This window comes from Maniola jurtina, chromosome 4, assembly GCF_905333055.1.
Source record: "Maniola jurtina chromosome 4, ilManJurt1.1, whole genome shotgun sequence".
In the NCBI taxonomy this organism is placed as follows: Eukaryota; Metazoa; Arthropoda; class Insecta; order Lepidoptera; family Nymphalidae; genus Maniola; species Maniola jurtina.
Window position 1 is genome coordinate 10,069,971 of NC_060032.1, and position 21,787 is coordinate 10,091,757.

The 21,787-nt window shown below is 37.7% G+C and overlaps 1 protein-coding gene across 13 annotated transcripts in view; it reads left to right on the forward strand.

The window, feature by feature from the left end:
* LOC123864577 (protein sickie) overlaps nucleotides 1-21,787 on the forward strand; it is a 286,107-nt gene that overhangs the window by 202,927 nt on the left and 61,393 nt on the right. For 6 of the 13 annotated variants that reach the window (XM_045905134.1, XM_045905125.1, XM_045905132.1 and 3 more), the window contains 12 exons: nucleotides 3,470-3,644; nucleotides 4,128-4,265; nucleotides 4,722-4,775; nucleotides 4,908-5,088; nucleotides 5,684-5,776; nucleotides 6,136-6,280; nucleotides 7,942-8,055; nucleotides 8,585-8,776; nucleotides 10,497-10,603; nucleotides 11,189-11,317; nucleotides 13,340-13,437; nucleotides 13,923-13,997. In XM_045905134.1, coding sequence (XP_045761090.1) covers nucleotides 3,470-3,644; nucleotides 4,128-4,265; nucleotides 4,722-4,775; nucleotides 4,908-5,088; nucleotides 5,684-5,776; nucleotides 6,136-6,280; nucleotides 7,942-8,055; nucleotides 8,585-8,776; nucleotides 10,497-10,603; nucleotides 11,189-11,317; nucleotides 13,340-13,437; nucleotides 13,923-13,997 — 1,501 coding nt within the window. Of the gene's footprint in view, nucleotides 1-3,469; nucleotides 3,645-4,127; nucleotides 4,266-4,721; nucleotides 4,776-4,907; nucleotides 5,089-5,683; nucleotides 5,777-6,135; nucleotides 6,281-7,941; nucleotides 8,056-8,584; nucleotides 8,777-9,542; nucleotides 9,570-10,496; nucleotides 10,604-11,188; nucleotides 11,318-13,339; nucleotides 13,438-13,922; nucleotides 13,998-21,787 lie in introns of all 13 variants that reach the window. The other 7 variants (XM_045905126.1, XM_045905133.1, XM_045905138.1 and 4 more) reach the window with 5 other exon arrangements.

The following is a 21,787-nucleotide window of genomic DNA, read 5'->3' on the forward strand; positions in this document are numbered from 1 at the left end:
CTATCAAAGTAACTAGATATTTCTAGGGGCTTAAAGTAAATCGGCTTACAACAGTAAAACTTACTTTTAAGTAACTACGTGCGACGGACAAACAGTGGATTAAAGGGTTTACGACTAACGATGCCTTGTATCTAAGGATTTTCGTAATACTTTGCTTACTTTACTGGTATTTGATATGAATTTATTTTATTGACGGCGTCTTCTCCTATGGCGCTAGTTATACAAAGGGGACGTGGAGCAGGTGTATTTTCGTAACATTATATGATGGACTAGAGGATGCCCGCGACTTCGTCCGCGTGGATGTAGGTTTTTGAAGATCCCGTGGGAACTGTTTGGTTTTCCGGGATTAAAAGTTGTCTATGTTAATAACGTCCATACGCAAGCGATCTCCGTGCCAAATTTCATACAAATAGGTTGAGCGGATGGGTCTTTAGGAATCCCGTGGGAACTCTTTGATTTTCCGGGATAAAAAGTAGCCTATGGCCGTCCCCAGGATATAAGCTAACTCTGTACCAAATTTCGTCAGAATCGGTTAAACTGTTGGGCCGTGAAAAGGTAGCAGATGCATTCGCATTTATAATATTAGTATGGATAAGTAATAATTTATTGTTTTTATTGTGCCTACGCCACGTCTTGCATTATTGACGTTTCTATATACTCGTAAATCGCACTTTAGAAGTTGATATGCAAAGTCGGTGCAAGTGGTTAGGCAAAAGTTATGACTAAGAATACTGACGTAAAAGCACACACGATACTTACTCATCTTTAGAAGTCAGCGATAAACAAGCAAACAAAATAACAGATAGAGATTTATTTTTAGCCACATGTAGGTCAAGCCTCTATCCCTCAATGGAAAGTCGTTTAAAATTCTCACTCGGTTGAATCAGGTAGGTGAAGAACTGAACACTATAGGGAAAAAATAAAAGTGCCTTTTCATTTCCGCCTCCATAAGCTCCCTCGAAGGGATGAACCTTGCCTTTCCCTTTTTTTGTAACCGAGATGCGAGGATCAGGTCTAGTTTTAATTTCAGTTAATGGATTTTCTTCAGTTCAATGCCTTCTAGTAGGTTAGTTCAATACCTACGTACATAATATTTTTTTCGAGTGACAACAGTTTGTACTTTTATCATTATTGATTTCAGTTTTTTTAGCCTTTTCTTTTTCAGTAGTGGGTAATTTTCTGTTTCAATAATGGAACTACCTTAGACACCGGACAGTACAAGTGGCAATAAGAGTTTCACTACAAAAAAGAAAGTTTCGTTAAAAAGGAAAGGTAAGGAACCTTTCCTTTTTAGCCTTCCTTTTCTGATGCGACTAAGTTGCCTGTTTATTACACCTAGCATTTCGGTAACTATACTAATGTTATTAACTGGAAGGAATAGTTGTACCTAAATAACCAACTGAACCTGCCAACCAGCGAAAATGAAATAAATAAATACATAATAAATAAATAAATAATAATTAAATAAAACAATTATAGCAAAAGGGGTCGAAATGGTTTTTAACCAATTTGACCCTTTAAAAAAATTGGGATTACTAGATCAAGTGGAGTATATATAATTAACTAGGTATTATCGTACCTACATTATAACGGTGATCTACTTACGGCAGTAAAAATAATGAGCTCCCGATCTTTGTATAAAGGCTTCATTGATTTGGAATGATGTGCAATAAGGAGTGATTGATGTTCGTTATGAATACGCCCATTGTGCTTTATTATTGTGTACCACATTCTTTTGCTTCGTATTATTTACAAATTCCTAGCAGCTTTGTATACAGCAAAAATATTTTACACCCACTAGTGAAAATTAAAAATTTAAATCACCCCCGATAAGTCAAGGGTAGCTGCCATAATATTGCGTTTTAGTTGGAATCGAATCTTTTAAAAGAATACAATGCTAGGGCCGGCTATAAGTTTGATAAGAGACCCATACTTATCAGCGGTGATAATGATTCTACATTTAAAAGTATCTAATTAGGTTTTAAAAGTCGGGAAAGAATAGGGGAAAATCTACAATTTTTTTTTTGTTGGTCGTATATAACTTCTGCTTGTGAAATATGGATGAGGCCACTTGAACACCAAGTTTACCAACTGTTCAAAAGTAGGCCACATGTTGCGCTTAGGATGAACACCCTCTATCAGCCATATCAATTGCCTTTGTTCTAACGCCCCAGGCTTAAAGCACCCTATACAGCCCACTTCCATCTCCAACAAAACACTTTCAAAAACAATACTCTGAAGATCAACTCGGAAAATCTTTTGTTGCAAACTAGTCTTTAATGCTTTAAGCATAAGAGTCAAGGGTGTTAAGCTGTTTGTTCGTGGGTACGTCGATGGAATTTTAAGGTAACATCGGTAAACACCACTCCAAAGAAGTGTGGAAAAGTGTACCTACGGAAATGAGGCGGAGATAAAGCGAATTCTTTATTCTATTAGACCCCAAAGTGAAATTCTATTTGTAGCACTCTCATATCCTGCTAAAAGATACGAGCACATAATTTTATTTTTTTGATTTTCGAATAGATCGTGTGACGTATTTTCATAGTACCTATATCATACATAGAGATTTATATTTTGTTTGTAGTAGTTTTCAATAAAAAAATTGCCAATCCTTTTTTCCGCAAATCATATTTTGTTTGTAAAAACTTAATGAATCATCAACAAGGGCTCAGCGCCCCTTACGATAGGGTTATTTTGGTTAAAAAATGAATCATTACGTGAACACTTTAGGGCAAATTAAAGTTTACTTGTACTAGTAGATTTCTAAAGAGTTTGTATATAACTAAATTGTACTATAAGTTCCTTTAATATAATAAGAGTTATTGTTAATCTTTTGCTACTTATGCATTTCTGTTTCTTCAAACTCAATTTACTGGCATAATAATATTATTATTCTTCTTTCTCTTCCTTTTTGTTAATACAAGAAGCTGCATTAGGACACATAGCACGTGTTCATCTTAATTTGGATTGATTCGTGCGTGTGTTCCCTCTATCTATAAAGCTACCTATATCAAAATATCCTGCGGCCTGCCCATCGTATAGATCGATGATAGTAATAAATGACGTTTAGATAGGACTATTAAGTGTTAATCGAAGGTCGAGTAATAAACGATTGGGTTGACCACTTCTAGTAATAGCTTGCCTTAATGCTCCGTAGAGCATAAATTCTTTATGTTGCGCAAAATCAATACTCTTATACCTATTGATCAACCGTGTACCTACTCGCACTTTCACATTGCTTACCCAAGAAAGATTTTATTCTTGAGGCTACTTAATTTTAAGGGTCTACTATTAAAGAAATTTACGGCCGTAAGACCTCAAGCAGTTGCAAAAGCCGTAAGAGGCCGCAAGAGAACCAACCCAGTGCCTAGTTTCCGTTTTTGTTGTATGGATTATGACGTCTTCGAACGAAATGAGACTTTTTTTAGTTGTATGAATGTTGTTTTAAAATCACCATGTCTTTTTTCAGACGCGGTGGCGTTCGCAGAGGTATGGAAGGCGGTAGTGGTGTGGTTTACCGAGTGGTAGGCCGGAATCGCAGTAAGGCGGATTGTGGACAGCAAACCGAGAGGCAGCCACCGACCCCTAGGGATACGACGTGGAAGAAGTACACTGATTCGCCTGGTGTTGGAGCCCCTCCATTGGTGAGAGCTTTTCGTTAAGAAAAATATATTCTTCTTTCTAGTCCTAGCATGTTCCCTTTCAATCAGGGTCTGCTTACAGCTAATTATTTTAAACCGTTTTTAACCGTTTTGAACTTTTTATGAGAGTCAAAATTTTCTTAATCATTATGTACCTAACCTACCCCGGCTGAGCTCGAGTGGTTTTTGAAAATCGGTGAGAAATCAGAACTTCCCAAAATCACCAAAAGTGATCTTGCGATCTAGTGCAATCTTTGTGCCACCTTTAAATATCTATAATATCCAGTAGCATGCAGATCATAGAAGCATAAAAATACTGCTTACCCTAATTCAAAGATCATGCTCGTTTTTGATCATGATCTTCCAGTAAGATATAGGTTGTTGTGTTTATGCCACTGTCTTTATCATAGATCATTGGAAGTCAGTAGGAATAAGTTTAACGAGAAACGTAGTGGACTTTTTTATAGTTTTTTTTTAAATTTCCAGAACCAACCAGCACAAACCCCTCCCAGTCCTTCTCACGGGCGAAAGGGTGAGCGACGTACCGGTCACCACTCGCCGCAGCACCACAAAAGGGAGAAGCTCACAGCCGCTCAACAACTTGGCATTGCGCCACATCCTCAGGTATATTCATGCTTTTTGTTATGCATGTGTGACCTAATTTTTACGTCACTTTATGTTATTGGGTCAGGGGCGACGAACCTTTGTCACAGATTGATGTAATGCCAGAAGAGTTACTCTTGTTTTTATTGTTCCATTATTTTACTATCTATCAACTGTCTTTATGCACCGAATATATCAACCCTATGTATCTGCAACTATTGAAAAATGGACAATGGAAATATGGTGGCAGTTTTTGGTACTACGCGAAAACTATGACACTGGAACAATTGTTGAGCATAGTTGGTGCACAAGTATTGTGGATACACAGCTTTATGCTCACGGTCTCAAACCAGTCACTTTACAATTTGAGAACATTAGTATATTTGAAAGAAAGAAAGAAAAACGCCTATATTAGGTATGTTTTATTATGTAAAAATTGTTATAGTGCGTTCTAAATTCCCCATTTTTACGTTTCAGTACCCTGCTCCTAATTCAACTAGTCAGCATTCTTCACGAAGTGGAGGCACTCAGGTAATTTGACTTTTGACCAGTGCCATATTTATGCTTGACTAGCATTGCTTCTGATCGTATTTGCTCACAATATTTTGTATTTGCTCATAGTAATCAGTTCCAGCTTGCCATAAATATTGTTTGTCTCTTCAGCTGCAATCTCCTAGCGGACCTTCGTCTCGTCCATCAAGTGTGTCAAGCGGAGGGAACGGTAGTAGTTGTTCCTCAAGCAAGGCCAAAGTTCCTCAAAACTTTGGTTATGTGAAGAGACAAAATGGCTCCCAGCCGCCGCCGCCGCCGCCTCCTGCTAACGGTCCTCCTCAACATGGCCATGGTAAGTGCTGATTTTTATAAAATTTTCTGTTAGGACAGATAAACCTATTTTAGTTTAGATCCGTCAAGCCTTGTAACTTTAAGTACTAGTCTAAAGCGTGGTGTTTTGTGTAAGGTAGTAAGCCGTTAATTTAAAATTAATTAGCGTCGTTTCCTTATAAAATTAAAAATGAAAAGATGCGTGTCCTTTTCTTACAAAAATAAAAAGAAAAACCACATACCTACTTCAAATTGAGTTTAGAGAAAGTCATCAGAATCGATGGCATTTAGATATACTCATACACTAGGTACAATATTCGTATAATCTTCCACATGGCCATCCACTTCTGACGTAAGCCTCTTGTACCGATTTGTGTTTGTCACGATCTTATACCGCTTATATACAATGGATATCTACCTACTCGCTTCATTTTTCGTCAAAAAATTGTTTTACGTAGGCCATTTTCTAATTAATTGATTGACCTATCTAGAAAAATGAGCGTTTGTACTTAAATGTTATCATATAGAACTTATATCGGTTTTAGTTTACCTTTAATACGGGCATAGTTTGTTAAGTGAAACTTTATGCTCACCGATTTGTATTTTTCTGCTTATAGCCGGGAGAACAGCCCAGGTGTCAGCGGTGCCTCGAACGAAAGTCAAAGTATCAGGTGGTACGCAGACTTGTACACAGGACCTCCAAATACATAGTAAGTACCCAGTATACCGTAAGTAGGTACTTAGACCTCTGGTGACTTAGAAAACTCTATTAGAAGTCAAATGTACGAGATGGCATGGTCAATGCTGATGGCATGTCTCCAAGGCAGTTGGGGTGTTAGGTAGATTATGATTACTTGAAAGCTTCAATAGTTCCGATTGAAACCTGAAGCTCATCGTAGTTTCAAAACCCACCCTGAAGTAGGTAGATATTTCTAGTACAAGTTTTATGCTTAGTTGGATGGGAAAGAGGAATGTTTGCCATTTAACATGCCAATTAAATTGCCAGTTCTACAAGTTTCTCCCGTTATTTACAAAGTACTGAAGAAATATCCAATACTTTATTCATCAGAAAACGGCATCGGACCAAAATCTTATTCTCTCGGTGGTACAGCGGCTGCCCAGCTGTCCGCGTCCGTGCGAGAGCGCCTGCTGGGCTCGCAGTCGCTACCCAAGCCTGGCACACACGAGTTCGCAGCCTTATTCCATCACCACAGGTGAGAAAAATATAGGGATCGGCACGAATCTCGAGGCATGAGCTTGGATATTCGTACATGTACATGTACATGTATTCGTACATGATATTCGCCCACTCACTCTATACGGGAAGCAGAGAATGACGTGATATGACAGCCAACCAATCACAGACATTGCGCCCTTGCGCCCCGCTAAATGGTATCAAAATATCAGTTCAAGGTCATGCCTTTAGTTTCTTGGCGATATACCTACCTGCGTGATTCCCCATACATTTCTAAAGACTTTGTTGATTTTTTAATGTCATGTAGACGATACATCCAACGGCATTTTCTTTTTGTTACTAAATAAACATCAAACTTAGAATAATTACAATGGAAAATGACATCATCTCATCTGAACCAATTGATAAAATTATATGAACAGAACAATGGGCACCGTCTCAGCCAATTGATGGACATAGTAAATTAATGAATTTAGTTATTACTCATGACCTTTAATTAGTTTGCTTCGTGTTAGACTGAGAAACTAGATGTGCAAAATTTTATTGCTATATTTTCATGTTGGCATTACACAGGACCGTAATTAAAAATTACGGTTCGTTTGTTTGTTTGAATAAAAACCTCTTCATGAAATTCACAGTATCATTTGAGTATCATCAATTTGGTAAAGAAACAGTTTGTATCCCAGAGAAGGGATATAGGTAGGCTACGTTTTATCCCAGAAAATCAAAGAGTTTCCACGAGATTAATGCAAAACCTAAATCCACGGAGACTAAGTCGTAACTTTTATTAAATAAATACATGCTTTTTTAATAATTGTGTACTTAACCTCGAGTTATTTTACTCACTACCTACGACTATTTTCGATAGGTATAGATACCACGGAAATCCTAAGAAGTTTTCCTAAATCTGTGGTAGGTACCTACTTAATACGTGAGTCATAACCTTACGATAAGCAAATATAATAAATAAATAGCTGGTCTACAAAGATAATAAAAAAAAATTACTGTTTTCATAGTACGTCTCTGTTTGTCTGTTGCGGCTTGTTTTATAAAGAATGTGTTCAGACTGAAGTCCGATAGACATCTAAAGAAGTGTTTCAGTGAAGTTATTAGGAGTGGTTGTGTAATGTCATACAAAACTGTGTAATTTTATTTTTGTATAGTTTTCATTAATAATAATTAATTATTGTAAAACTAGATGATGTTTGATGAACTTTGTCCGCGTGGATATGGATTTTTAAAAACCCCACGGAACTCTGATTTTCCGGGATTAAAAGTAGCTATTGTTAATTCAGGGTTAGGTATAAGCTATCTCCATTCCAAACAGCCAAATCTATTCAGTCACTGTGGCGTGAAGGCGTAACAAATATTTAAAGTTTCATATTTCTAATTTGAGTAAGATTAGATATTAGTTCTTCAACCCTTTGCAATTAACGCAAAATTAGTAAAAAATATAAAAAGTATACCTACTAGGTATTATTTAATTTTTAAAGGTTTTTGGGAGATTGCTTATCTCAAAAGGATAGTAAATAAGTATTTCTTATCGGTTCAAATGTTTATTTACTTAGATTTTTAAGTCCGTGGGAATACATCAGTTTTCGACCAAGCGTGTAAGCTGTTAAACGTTTCGGTAACCAAACTATTTTTTTCCTTTATAAATTATTTTGTATGTATTTGTAGGCCAGTCCCTCGAGGTGGGATGAAGATTAGTGACGGAAGTCTTTCAGATACCCAAACATACTCCGAGGTGAAATCTGACTACGGAATACCCTACGCACCATGGCTGAGACATAGGTAAATATCTGTAAAATATACTCTGAATGTGAGTGGTTTTTGAAATAACTATTTCTATTCTATATTCCTTGTAATTATGTAAAAAATGTACCCTATATTATGTTTGTATCAAATCACTCATCGTACTTTGATCATTTCTTATGTGCTGTGTGCATTTTGTGTGATTCCCTCGAGGTAACACATGGTTCACACGATCATGCTTCCGCCACAAAATAGAGAGGTTATAGAAGGTCAACTCAAAACAAAAACTTATCTACATACCTACGCGTGCGACGCACGGTTACCTAGTTTAGCCTTTAGACAGACAAATTCAGGTGAGCTGAATAGGCTGATCCCGCTGTAACACGCGTCTATGTAAATGCGCTTTTGCGCGATGTATTGAGCGGACCTTCTGTCACTTCTGTTGCCTCTCTATTTCGTGCTTCCGCTGTCCCTTCCACGGCCAGTTGTAGAAAACGATTTGTGTATCGCGTTGTGTGTACACCTGGCCGGCGTAGCATGAGCCTTCATCTCGTTTCCCCCATTTCAGCAACACGTACTCCGCAAGCGGCCGCCTGTCCGAAGGCGAATCGATGGAGTCTCTCACGTCGCTCCATTCGGCGCAGGCGCACAACCACACATCATCTCCTAACTCTCACCATCGCAGTTCACTCACACACAATAAGCTCATCATGCACCGTGATACACAGGGTTCCAGGCTCAACAGAAGCAACAGTATTAGGTGGGTCAACGTAATCATTTCATCCTGTGCCGTAAATATAGGGTGGCTGATCAATCGGATGCAGTGTCGCAGGCATTGGCGCATCTAACCAAAGAACCGTTTATTATTATTAAATAATAACACGATGAATATGTTCATTGTTCATATTTAAAATAATCTTATAACTAATTCACACTATAACATTTTGTGATAATAAGGCTTGGGCACACACGAAGCGTATCGGCGGCGACGCTCAACAGCAACTATACGCCCGCGTCAGTATGGATCATAGTATCTCTGGATATGCGCGTACGCATATTTAATTTGTATTAAAAGACTATGTTATGTGGTACTTCACACTGCAAAGCACGACAGCGATAGGCCCATCCCCATAGACGGGGAGCAGCTCCTACGGATGCTACGCAGTGTGAACGCCTTCATACATATTCTATTTATTCCAACCTCTAGGAGCCGCGTTGGATAAGCTGTTAACCTATGTGTCGCCACCGTTGCGCGTTGTGTGTGTCTAAGCCATATTTTTTTTGAAAAGCCGCTGTATCGTTACGTCACACATTTCTTCCTACTCATTTTGTCTATACCTATCTCTATTTATGTACAACTATTTCTATGCTTTAAAGCTGTTTCCACTCATGCCTATATATTATAATTAAAACCTGGTATATTATATGTATATAATTTAGGTACCAATCATTTAGGTACATTATGTATTTTAATATCATACTATTATGTACTCGAAATAATATCTTGACTCTTAATTAATTTTTAGCTACCTCAGAGATAGGACATTCCCAAGGTATGCCACAAGGTTGGAAAGATATATGTTTGGCTTCGAGGTGGCACGCTTCACTTTATATTATTCAGCATGTTGGAACATGGCACGGCTTACACCATGAACTATCAAAACATACAGGGTTATTAATGTATTCGCTATTGTTTATGATTTTGCAAACGGCCCGAAAGCCCGTAGGAAATTTCGGAAAGGTGGTTGATAACGGTCTTTCGGGTCAAAAAGTTAAAAATAAACATTGTCTACCTACCTAGTTACTACCATCATTATAATCATGTAATTAGTGTGACCGTAAGCTTAAGGTTTACTGGTCCGTGTGCGTGACTTAAGTAGTCCATTATTGCACGTCGGCGTGTGTTACGCATCATGCTCCGTGCAATATTAGACTTAAACTTGCTCAAAGTCATGTGTATCGTATATTGTTTAAAGCTTGTATAGCCTCATAACGTTTATCCGTGTGCACAGATGGTGCATGGTGTAAAAATGGACTACTTAAGTCACAGATAAAGCTCACGTGCTATAAATACTGATTTTCTTGTCTTTTTTGTAAATGTCTGGTAATAATTTAGTGTGGCAAACGTCTTTTTCTGTAATCGTAAATTGTGAATATTTTGGCCTCGTTAAGTTATATAATTTGCGTTATACTTAACTTTTTCAATGTCTTGAAACTGTAAATAGCAAGTGTAATTAATTATTATTGGATTTACAATGTAATAGTGGTAACCATAAGAATTAGAATACAACAATTGTCATTCACCTAAACACCCGTTCGAGAAGGTAGGTGTTTATGAGACTTTGACTTCTACCTGTACCTACTTTTAAAAGAAGTCGTATTGTGTGTAATTTAAGTCTGTCAATACCTTAATTCAAACATATAAATATCTAACTCTTACTTTGTTAATGTCTATTACTAATACTGAAATGTTTTTCCAGATCTACGAAATCCGAGAAGCTGTACCCGTCGATGTTGCAGAGGTCTTCGGAGAGTGATTATGAACCGTACTATTGTTTACCCGTGCAATACGGACCAGGAGAACAAGGTAAATCCTTTGAACTGTTTAGACTAACTCTTGTATAGAAGCGAGCGTTACTTTACGGAACTCCATGATATACAAGGAACCAAAAGCTTAATTTGCTATAATCCGCTAAACCGGACAAATTTGTATGGTGCAACATACAACGTGCGATATGCACCGCCCGCCGTCTCACTGCTAAACATGCATGAAAAGCCAGCCACCAATCAAGCAATACGCACCACTACCACGCAGCACCACACAAATCCCAAAACCACTCAACGCACCTTTCACCCTGTCACCTTACAATGCAAATTACACTAAATGTAATAAAATTTATAACCGAATTATGTAAGTATAATTAAGCTCTTGGTGCCTTGTACAGGCTAATTCTGGCACTACCACGCAAATTGTCCAACTACCGTCTATTTTTCGACAAAATTTGAAAAGACCTTTAATAAAACCAAAGTTTTGTGCTTGCTGGTAACATCATCTTACTAATTTTATGTAACCAACATTATTACAGCGAGTGTAGTAAGCAGGAGGTATCAAGTCGTGCCTGTTAGTATTTGAATAGGATATTAATTAAAAAATATGTTTCATATTCAACAGGTCTGAACTACGGTGTCTCCGAACCACCTTCGCCATCGCCGAGGTCAGCATTAAGCCCTACGCATCAACCAGGGAACGTCATGCACACTCCACGACATTCTCATCACTATCCCAAGAAAAACGATGAAGGTATAGTTCTATTCTTCATCAACGTCCCTTCGATTAGCAGTGCACCTAATTTTAAATTCTAAGTGATTTCGTAAATTAAAGGCTACTACTGAAATTTTAAGGGATATAAGAAGTTAACAGACCAAACAAACCAAGGGGTACAAGCGTAAGCGAAGTGAGTGCAAATAATTTTCCTTTAATTGTAGCTTAGGTACAGGAAGGATCATTATCGTATTCATAACTTTCATTCTTTTAAGTCTTTAATGCCCCGACTACGGCAAAGCCAAAAGGAAGGTTTATGATTTTGTATGGAGCTCCAACCCCAACCATACTCTTATTTATTGAATACTAGAGGATGCCCGCGACTTCGTCCGCGTGGATTTAGGTTTTTAAAAATCCCGTGGGAACTGTTTGATTTTCCGAAATAAAAAGTTGCCTATGTCAATTACAGAGACGCAAGCTACCTCGGCACCAAATTTCATACAAATCGGTTAAGCGGATGGGTTTTTGGGAATCCCGTGGGAACTCTTTGATTTTCCGTGGTAAAAAGTAGCTTATGTCTGTCCCCGGGATATAAGCCAACCCTGTACCAAATTTCGACAGAATCGGTTAAACTGTAGGGCCGTGAAAAGGTAGCACACAGACAGATAGACAGACAGACAGACAGACAGACAGACAGACAGACAGACAGACAGACACAGACAGACAGACAGACGGACAGATGGACAGATGTCTATCCGTCCATCTGTCTGTCTGACAGACACACTTTCGCATTTATAATATTAGTATGGATATTTGAAACAAAAAAATACCTCTCAAGGTTTGCAGGCTGCCTAGACCCGAGGCCTACGCGAGAAGTAGAGCTAGATAGATAAGAGTAGAGTAGGTAGATAATACTTTAACGAACCTTTTGGAAAGATTTATCACCATCGACTTCAAGAAGAAGTCGACGTCGGCGCGCCTGTTGGTTTTTGCTTGCGCATGATCATGTCTGGTGACAGTAATTATGAGCTGTAAGTCACAGGGCGCTTTCCTAAAAGATGCCTTGTATTTAGATACCTACTCAAATTATACTATCAGGAAGCACGAATACCGGAAGGGCCTTCTACATCTCAGCGGTTCGTAACAGAAACGTTGAACCAAACCGTACCTATCTACCTAATTGAAATGCGTTGCTTACGGCGTACCTACCATGTGAAATCTGATTCATAATCATTTTATGATAATTATATACACATTTTGTCTATCGCCGACCTAAATACTTACCCGTGTATTCAGAACCTGTCTAATGTGTAGATACTTACCTAAATCTTAAAGAAGAAAAGGGCAATCAACTCGAATGTTATTAAGATAAATGTATGGTTGAGAAAGCGACCGATATAGATTAACAATCAGATAGCTGATACAACAACTAGCCTGTCAAACCGTGTATGGAAAACGACGGGAACATTTAAACGGATAAATATGGTACAATGCTCGGAGCAACGAGCCAAAATGTTCAAAGCGTAGGTACGATGATTGTTAATAAACGATACACGTTTATTTGGAGAACTATTATTATTATTGTTCTACAAGCGGATACCTGCAACTTAGTCTGCGTAGATTGGCTAAATCCCCTGGATGCTCTTTGTCAATCTATGATAAAATAACTTATTTTCACCTCCAAAATGCAAGCTATCTCTCTGCGAAACATTCAGATTTGTTCTGACGTTAAGCTGGGAAGAGATAACAGATAGAGAGACGGGCTGATTTTCGCATTTATAGTACTAGATGATGTGCATGACGTCTGCGTAGATTCAGGTTTTTAAAAAAGCTCGTGAGAACTCTTTGATTTCTCGTGACAAAAAGTAGCCTTAATCCATTTCCAGGATACAAGCTATCGCTGTGGCTGATAGAGATTGGTTCTGCGGTGTGAGCCATAAAACAGACAAACAGATAGATACACTTTTGCATTTAAAATATTAAGTATGGATTGTAGCGGGATTCAGCGCACAGAGTTCGTGTAGATTTTTCCCTATCTTTATTTTTGTAACTGTTTCACAGCGCACGGTTCAACAGCTTCGTTGGTGTCAACGGCGTCGTCATTAGCCGCCGGCGCTGGTAATGAAGAAAGACATGCGCACGAGGTAAGGAATGATCAGGTACATGCATAGGCTTTGCTTTTAAATTAATACTTTTAGAACATTTTCGGTTTTCCTGAATCGCCCCGGCTCTGCACAGCTGGCATACCCGTCCATTGTCAACATTATAGGCATGTTGAAAATACCTTTTTGAAATAGCCATGGACGACCGGGTCACATAGTTCCCAAAAGCTGAAAGACGTTGAAGGTTCCAAGGTGCTAGGTGACCTCCCATTGGAAACCGAAGCGTTGAAAGACCCTCCACTTCTTAGGTGGACAGATGACATTAAACTGATTCAGACAGCGAGTGCAGGACCGTGGCGTGTGGAAGTACCTACTCCCTACAATAAGACGTATATCAAGCAGTGGATCAGTGGATCTCTGTCGGTTGATAATGATGATGAAGATGATGAATGATTTTAAAAATATCATCCTTAGAAGTTATAGAGTAGTATGTTAGTAGGTACTAGCATCATATTAAACAACTAAGGGTTATTTTGATACAGGTGCGAAAGCTGAGAAGGGAGCTGGCGGACGCTAAAGATAAGGTGCATACGCTGACAACGCAGCTTACTACCAATGTGAGTACCTACTTGCTTTATTCCTGCGCAGGTATTTGTTATCAAAATAGTTGTACCTATTTATATTTCATGCAAGTACCTACAGCTAAATCTTATTGTGTTGAAGAGGATAAAGTTTTTGATTTTATATATTTAATCGTAATTAATAGCGTTCACAAAATTATTATTCTAATATTACATAAGGCTACAAGAGATTACTTAAAATTAAATAAGATTAAGCTACTGTTTTTTGTGTGCAAGAATTTAACAGAAGGTAAAATGATTGCAGAACAAGAATTATTCTTTATTTATAAGAAACCTATTTAAAGGAATTGCAATATAATAAGAGCCCTGATAGCCTAGTAAGTAAGTCGTCATCTTTCTTTTCGGGAGGTCGGCGTTTTGATCCCTTTGAGTTAGGAAAAAATCGTGAGGGAACCTACATGCCTGGTAGGTCTCCATAATTTTCTCAAAGGTATGTGAAGTCTATGCCAATCTGCACTTAGGTAGCACTATGGCAGTTTATGGCCTAAATATATTTTATTCTGAGAAGGGACCCGTGCTCATTAGTGAGCCAACAATGGGTTAATTATAATGATTTTTCAGAAAATCAATAAATATTGGGATGTTCATATGTTCATGATTCTGCCGATATTATTGATATTATGTAAACGCAATTTTCATGAAACTCCGCAATAGTTGATCGTCTGTTCATTACCTTTCTATAGTTATTTTACTTACAATCTATTGTCACTTAAAGATGATAACAAAGAGGTCGTTTTACTAATAAGTAAGTGCAGCATGATAAACTCAATATTGGTTGTGTCTTGGAAGTAGCCTTATACGATTTTGATAAGGAATTTATTTATTAGTCATGTTTACATTTTCTAATCGAGAGATGTGTTACTAGTCATCTAATTTTGTCATAAACATCCGCTAGCATCGCAATTAAGAACAGCTTAGCATTTAGCAAGTTTATTAACCAAATAGGTAGATAATTAGGTACATACTCGTACCTGCATAGGGTAAACACGTGTAAATTAAAAATTTATAACACCCCCGACAAGTGAAGGTTACAGTAACTAGAAAAGAGCTGATAACTTTCAAACGGCTGAACCGATTTTATTAGATTATAGCTAAGAACACTCTCGATCAAGCTAACTTTCAAACAAAAAACACTAAATTAAAATCGGTTCATTAGTTTAGGAGTTACGATGCCACAGACAGATACACAGATACACACGTCAAACTTATATCACCCCTCTTTTTGGGTCGGGGGTTAAAAATATAGAATTTAGCAACATTCTTTGCTTTGTTTATTTTAACGTCATCATCACAACCCGTTACTTCGCACAGTTTCCCTCAGAGTGAGAAGGGTTTACGACCTAAATCCAGCGTGGTGGACTGCCTATGACCTTAACTTTAAGTCAAAGGTAGTCCACCTCGCTGGTCAAATGCGGATTGGCATACTTCACACACCTTTGAAAATATTATGGAGCATTCTGAGGTACCTATGCACTGTTTCCTTCCGAAACAGTAAGGTTGGATGTGTTCATTTAATTTGTAATAGCGGGTAAACATTTGATAAAATGACTAGGTAAGTACTATAAAGTACTATACAACATCAAAAATGTTAAACTTTTCTAAGATACATTATTTTGTATAATAATCCTGCTAAGTATCTATACCAGTTACCGTATAACCTTAAAACTTGCAAAAACAAATCATAACTGAGTCCCACATAAACACGATCCGGGAATCGACCGATCTTAATGCTTGACATTATCAGCTATCAGAGATCTTAGACGAGTAAAGTCTTCAATAAAAGTTATAAAGAGAAAAGTTCCCATACCAATACGACATGACTCTTAGCACGAAAATCCAATTACATTATTTTGAACAGAGAGCTGTAGTGACACTAGAGCATAAATTGTCCCAAAAGTCGCTTCAACCTGACTGATGTAAATAAAAAACAGTAAGTAACTAGTGCTTATCTTATTCAGTAAAATTTTTAGGACCTACTTTTCTGTATGTATTTATCACCTATATTTATTAATATCTTTATCTTTACCGTATAATGCAACTCAAGTTTCAATGTGCTTTTCAATGCATGGAAAAATATAAAGCCCCGATTCGGACCTTCAAAGTCGGTCACCGATTCAAAGGTCCTGTCAAAGTTGCTTACCTTTCGCAATCGATTTATAATAAGTGTAAGTACGATGATTAGATTAGATTAATTACAAAGATTAGTTTACTTTGGCGTTTCTCTACGATCTACGTGATCAACTAAAAAATTACGAGATCCGTAGAAGTACCCGACTTAGCTTAACAAGTTGCGAAACTGAAATGGAAATAGGCGGAGCACGTTCGCAGACCCGATAGTTTTTGGGGGTACTAAGGAGCTAGAATAGCGACTTCGCGGCTCGCATGTCGAGGTCCTCCTACTAGGTTGATGGTTGGCTGGATTCAGGTGACGTAAATGGAAGGTTCTACAAGAGACCTATGCCCAGCAGTGGATGTCTATCAGTTGATGACGACAAATCACAAAGATTTTAAATTCCAAAATTACATCTTTTTAAATATTAAGTGGGGCCACATGATTGGCTGATGTATGAGGTCTATTGCTCCATAGGTACTTATACCTCTATGCATTTGAAAGAGATGAACTGTCACAAGATCAGATAGTGCATGGTTCGCGGCCGGTCACACGGCGGCCGTGAGCGTGCGGTCGCCCACCATATCGGGTGTTAGGAATGTGTGCCGAACAGTTGCTAACACTGTCTTTAACCTAACTGAAAGCGGTATAAAGGAGTGTGTACATTGGGACAGGAAATTCTTCTATTTTTAGGGTTCTGTACAAACAGAACCCTTATAGGATCACTTTGTTGTCTGTCCGTCTGTCGTGTCTGTCAAGAAAACCTATAGGGTTCTATTCTCGTTGACCTAGAATCATGAAATTTGGCAGGTGGGTAGGTCTTATAGCACAAGTAATGGAAAAAATCACTATGTACTTTTTAATTTTTTTAAAGCGTGACGGCCATTATAAAAATTTTATTGTTTCTTGCTATACCTAGTGACATGAAAATATACACTCAGTGAAATTCAACTCTTTACTTATTATGGTTGATCAGATACATCCAGCTGACAGACAGACGGACAGGTGGATAGATGGACAAACAGACGGACAGAAGAGGCTTAGTATAATAGAGTTCCGTTGGCACCCTTCTTGTACGGTGCCCTAAAAACACAATCCATACGCTCTAGCTAGAGAAAAGCCACAAAGATTTATGTATAAGATCCTTTACATGGTTTGCGGTGTGATAAAACAAAATGCTTTTCCTTATTCAGAATTGATACGTCGCCACTGGCGCTTTCCTGAACGCCTTGCACGACCAATAAAATTAGAATAACTAACGTTTATTCTCCATTATTATTCTTAACAAGATGCTTTATTAGGCTAAAACTTTATATGGATGTTTTTGTCACGTTCACGGAATCGACAGTTGAATAAAGAAACCATAGCTGTAAAACCAAGAGAAATTACTTGAGTAAATGACACACTAGAACAAAGCTAACAAAGAATGAACGTCATTGATGACGCCCGCGATTTCGTCCGTGTGGATTTAGATTTTTAAAAATCCGGTGGAAATCTTTGATTTTCAAGAATAAAAGCACGGACAGAAGGATGCAAGCTATCTCTTTACCGTTAAAACCGACTAAAGGATGAGCCGTGAAAAAGTTAACGGATAGACAGTCAGACAGATACCTAATACATTCGCATTATGATATTATTAGTATGGATGTTTTTTTAAATAAGTACTGTAATTACATGTTGGAAATAAGATTGCTAATTATTTTCAAATGAGAAGGATTTGGCAATAGTCCACACTCCACCTGCGAGTGGCTGGCCAAGTGCGAATGAGCAGACTATTAAAACCATAATAAGCAAACAACCCTTACGACAATCAAGAAACCCTATTCACTTCATAAAAGAAAGAAAATCGAAGTTGTGCCATAAGAAACATCCAAGTTAGAGGTAATAAAAATAAAGAATAAAGACCAAGGGCTCCAATAAATCAATGTTCCAAAATCCTATAACGTGGTCGTAAAAACTGACGTTGTCAAAGCTCTCGAGTTCTCACTTTTTATCGTATTTCATGGCCTCTAACTTGTAAGGCTGTGGAAATACCCAAATAAGTAAAGGGTCTGTTGTTCGATACTTGGTGAGAGCAATTTAAGAAACCTATTTTCTAAATTGCCTCAGGTTTAACGGGTTACCTCTGATAGGAGTCGAGCTGCTAATTAATACCTTATCGGCAAAGGTGTAACGCCAACAAGCGCTTAAACCATGTATACACGGGTAATGTAAGTTAATGGCAGAGTACTAACTATTCTACTAACTATACCAATGTAGACATATTTGGTAGCGTAACGTGATAAACGGAAATAAATTACAGTACCTAGAATCGGGGGTATGTCCTCCTTCAGCCCTGCAATTATTTCAATTCCTGTAAATTGTTATATTGTAGTAGGTAGGTAGTGAGAATTCTCCGTTCATGAGTGTGTTAGTTTGTGGTTCTTTTCTCAAGATCCAGTTTCTTGTCGAGAACCTATGCCATTACCTCCTTAAGGTTAAATAAGGCGTTCCTGACATAAAATATCATGACGTTGTTTATGGTATATAACTTGAAAGGAACATTGATTTTATTCTACTTACAGTAAAACATGTAAACCTACTTACTAGGAACTGGTAGAGCAGTATGTTAGTCGACTCTACTGTTAACTCTACCTGTGTATACCCGGCCTTACTAGTAGCTTTCCGGTAGGGTACTATAGCCTAGACGCCAATTAGGGTCTGTACATCTGCTGTACTTTAACTCTTTTATGTTAGCGCGTTTATAGACTACTAGAGGATGCCCGCGACTTCGTTCGCGTGGATTTAGGTTTTTAAAGATCCCGTGGGAACTGTTTGATACTCCGGGATAAAATGCCAATGTCAATTACAGGGACGCAAGCTACCTCGGTACCAAATTACATACAAATCGGTTAAGCGGATGGGTTTATAGGAATCCCGCGGGAAATTTTTGATTTTCCGGGATTTAAAGTAGCCTATGTCCGTCCCCGGGATATAAGCTAACCCTGTACCAAATTTCGTCAGAATCGGTTAAACTGTTGGGCCGTGAAAAGGTAGTAGACAGACAGACGGACGGACGGACGAACGGATGGACAGACAGACAGACTTTTGCATTTATAATATTAGTAAGGATGGATGGATTAGGATGGACTAGATGGTGCCCACCACGACATCCGCCAATTACAGGTGAGATCTTAACAGAGCTCTCTCCGTCACTTACTCCATACAATCGTAGTTCCCATTTCATTTGAATATTAAGCAACCAAAGTCCATGAAATTTTGCAGACATAGTCTAGAAACTAATATCTGTGTCTGTGGTGTTTTAGATTTTTCTAAAAATATGTAGTTTTAAAATTACAGGGGTTCAAAGATTTGTATTTTTCTTTAAAAAAAGGCCCAACTTTGTGCTCGTTTTTCTAGACAACGAAGCAATTTAATGAAATTTGGAAAAACCACAGACCTAGAAAATTTAATGAATATCATGCAGTAAAAAAATTATCGTTATACATTTTATATTGTTATAATTATGTTGGAACTACGAAAACCAGAAATTACACCCAGAAATTTTGAAAATTTCGTGCTGTCTCGATTTCTGCAAGAGGGGTGGTGAGGTGCGGGGGACGACCAACCCCCGACGGTGACGGGGGGCGGAAACTGACAGTCTAAACTGGTCTAAACACACGGGCCACGTTTAAACTACACCCGACTCTAAACTTGTCGATAGGTCTAACTAAATACACTGGTACATTTCAACTTGCGTTAGACGTATGCGTTACCTACCGTTATGCGTAGACGTTGCCTGTAGATAAAAATATGTCTCATGTTTGCTGGCAATAGCGCATGCATCAAACCCTGCAAGTTGCACCTATTCCTCACGCAATACGCAATTCCTCACGCAATACGCACAGCTTTAATATTATAATTTTTGACAATGTATACTATATGTAATGCCATATCACAGGTCACTCTCTGATTTATTGCTAACAATTTACTTCCAAATCAATTCCAAATGCAAAGAAATCTAAGTGTGTTCAATTCACACTGCCCAATACCAGGACCTTAAATGACATAAATTCATTGATTAATAATCATATGTTGAAAATAAAGGAGAACCCCGTGTTTCTCGGTATAACGTTAGATGCAAAGCTTCTATGGAACACCCACATATCAACACTTGATGGTAAACTCAACTCTGCTGCTTACACTGTTAGAAAAATTCGACAGGTACTGACGTGGAAACTGCAAAAATTGTATATTTTGCCTATATTCACTGTATTATGTCTTACGGACTCTTGCTATGAGATAAAGCGATAGATATTGAGAAAAAAATGTATTACAGAAAAGGACAGGACGTGCAATTTATAATTTAAAACCGCGCGCTGCCATACAATAACAATATAAGGAAATAAGTACCTTATGTCATGATTTTCCAAATAATAGTATGTTGTTATGATTTTAAAATTGAGGGTGTGTGATTTGGCTTAAATAATTTATTGTTTTGGTCAAATCACATACTTTTTTACAATTACTTGTAGCTTGGAGAGAATCTCATTGGACGGATTTTTAAGACGATCTCATTGGTCAATTCATTGTTTCGGTATGATTTTAAAATTGAGGGTGTGATTTGACTGAATAATTTATTGTTTGAGTCAAATCAGATACTTTTTATAAAATTGCAGGAATCTCATTGGATAGAATATTAAGAGGATCTCATTGGTCAATTCAGTATTTCGTTAGGATTAGAAAAATGAGAGTGTGTGATTTGACGTAAATAATTTGTTGTTTCGGTCAAATCACATACTTGTTTTTACAACTGCATTGAATTTTGGAAAGAATCTCATTGGATGGAATTTTAAGAGGTTCCCATTGGTCAATTCAGTTTAAGTTCAGTCCAATCACAGACTCTTCTCAGTTCAGTAATTTAATGAATGGAAAATAGGATATTAAAGCCGGACGACTGATTACTTTTAAGTTAGTTCTTGTTAATCATTCAAAGAGATAAATTGTGAAGAAGTGTATTCCTTAAGTAACAAACAAGCTGTATATAAATCAAGTAATATAAAATATAATTAATATTGATTTAAGGGAGAAGTTTTATTATACTTATTTATTATCTTATAGTAGCTTTTAAATATATTTACAACTAGCTAATGCCCACAGCTTTGCTCGCGTGGATTTAGGTTTTTGAAAATCCCGATCCTTTCATTTCCCAGAACAAAAGTTGCCTCTCCGTAATAGCCCGTCCCCGGGATGCAACTTGTTTCTGTATCACGTAAGAACATTTAAACGGATGATCCTTTTCAAATCCCGAGGGATCACCAGGATTTAGGAATGCAATTTCTTACAGCATCAGGGTTGAGGTCAACGACAAAGTATTTACTTGGTATAGATACCTTCAATATCAATTAATAATCGACACTTTTTAAATCCCATTAGCTTTAGTAGTCAGGTCCCCTGCAACATCAGGATTGATGTTGCAGGGGGGATGGAGTTGGAATCCAAATTTTTTATTGAACAATGTCGCAAACTTTCTTTATCGATTAAAAAAACTAGCCAAAATTACGCAGTTAGGTTACCTGCCAAATTTCATGGTTTTGAGTCAACGGGAAGTACCCTAGAGGTTTTCTTGACACACTCGACAGACAGAGAGATAGACAACAAAGTGATCCTATAAGAG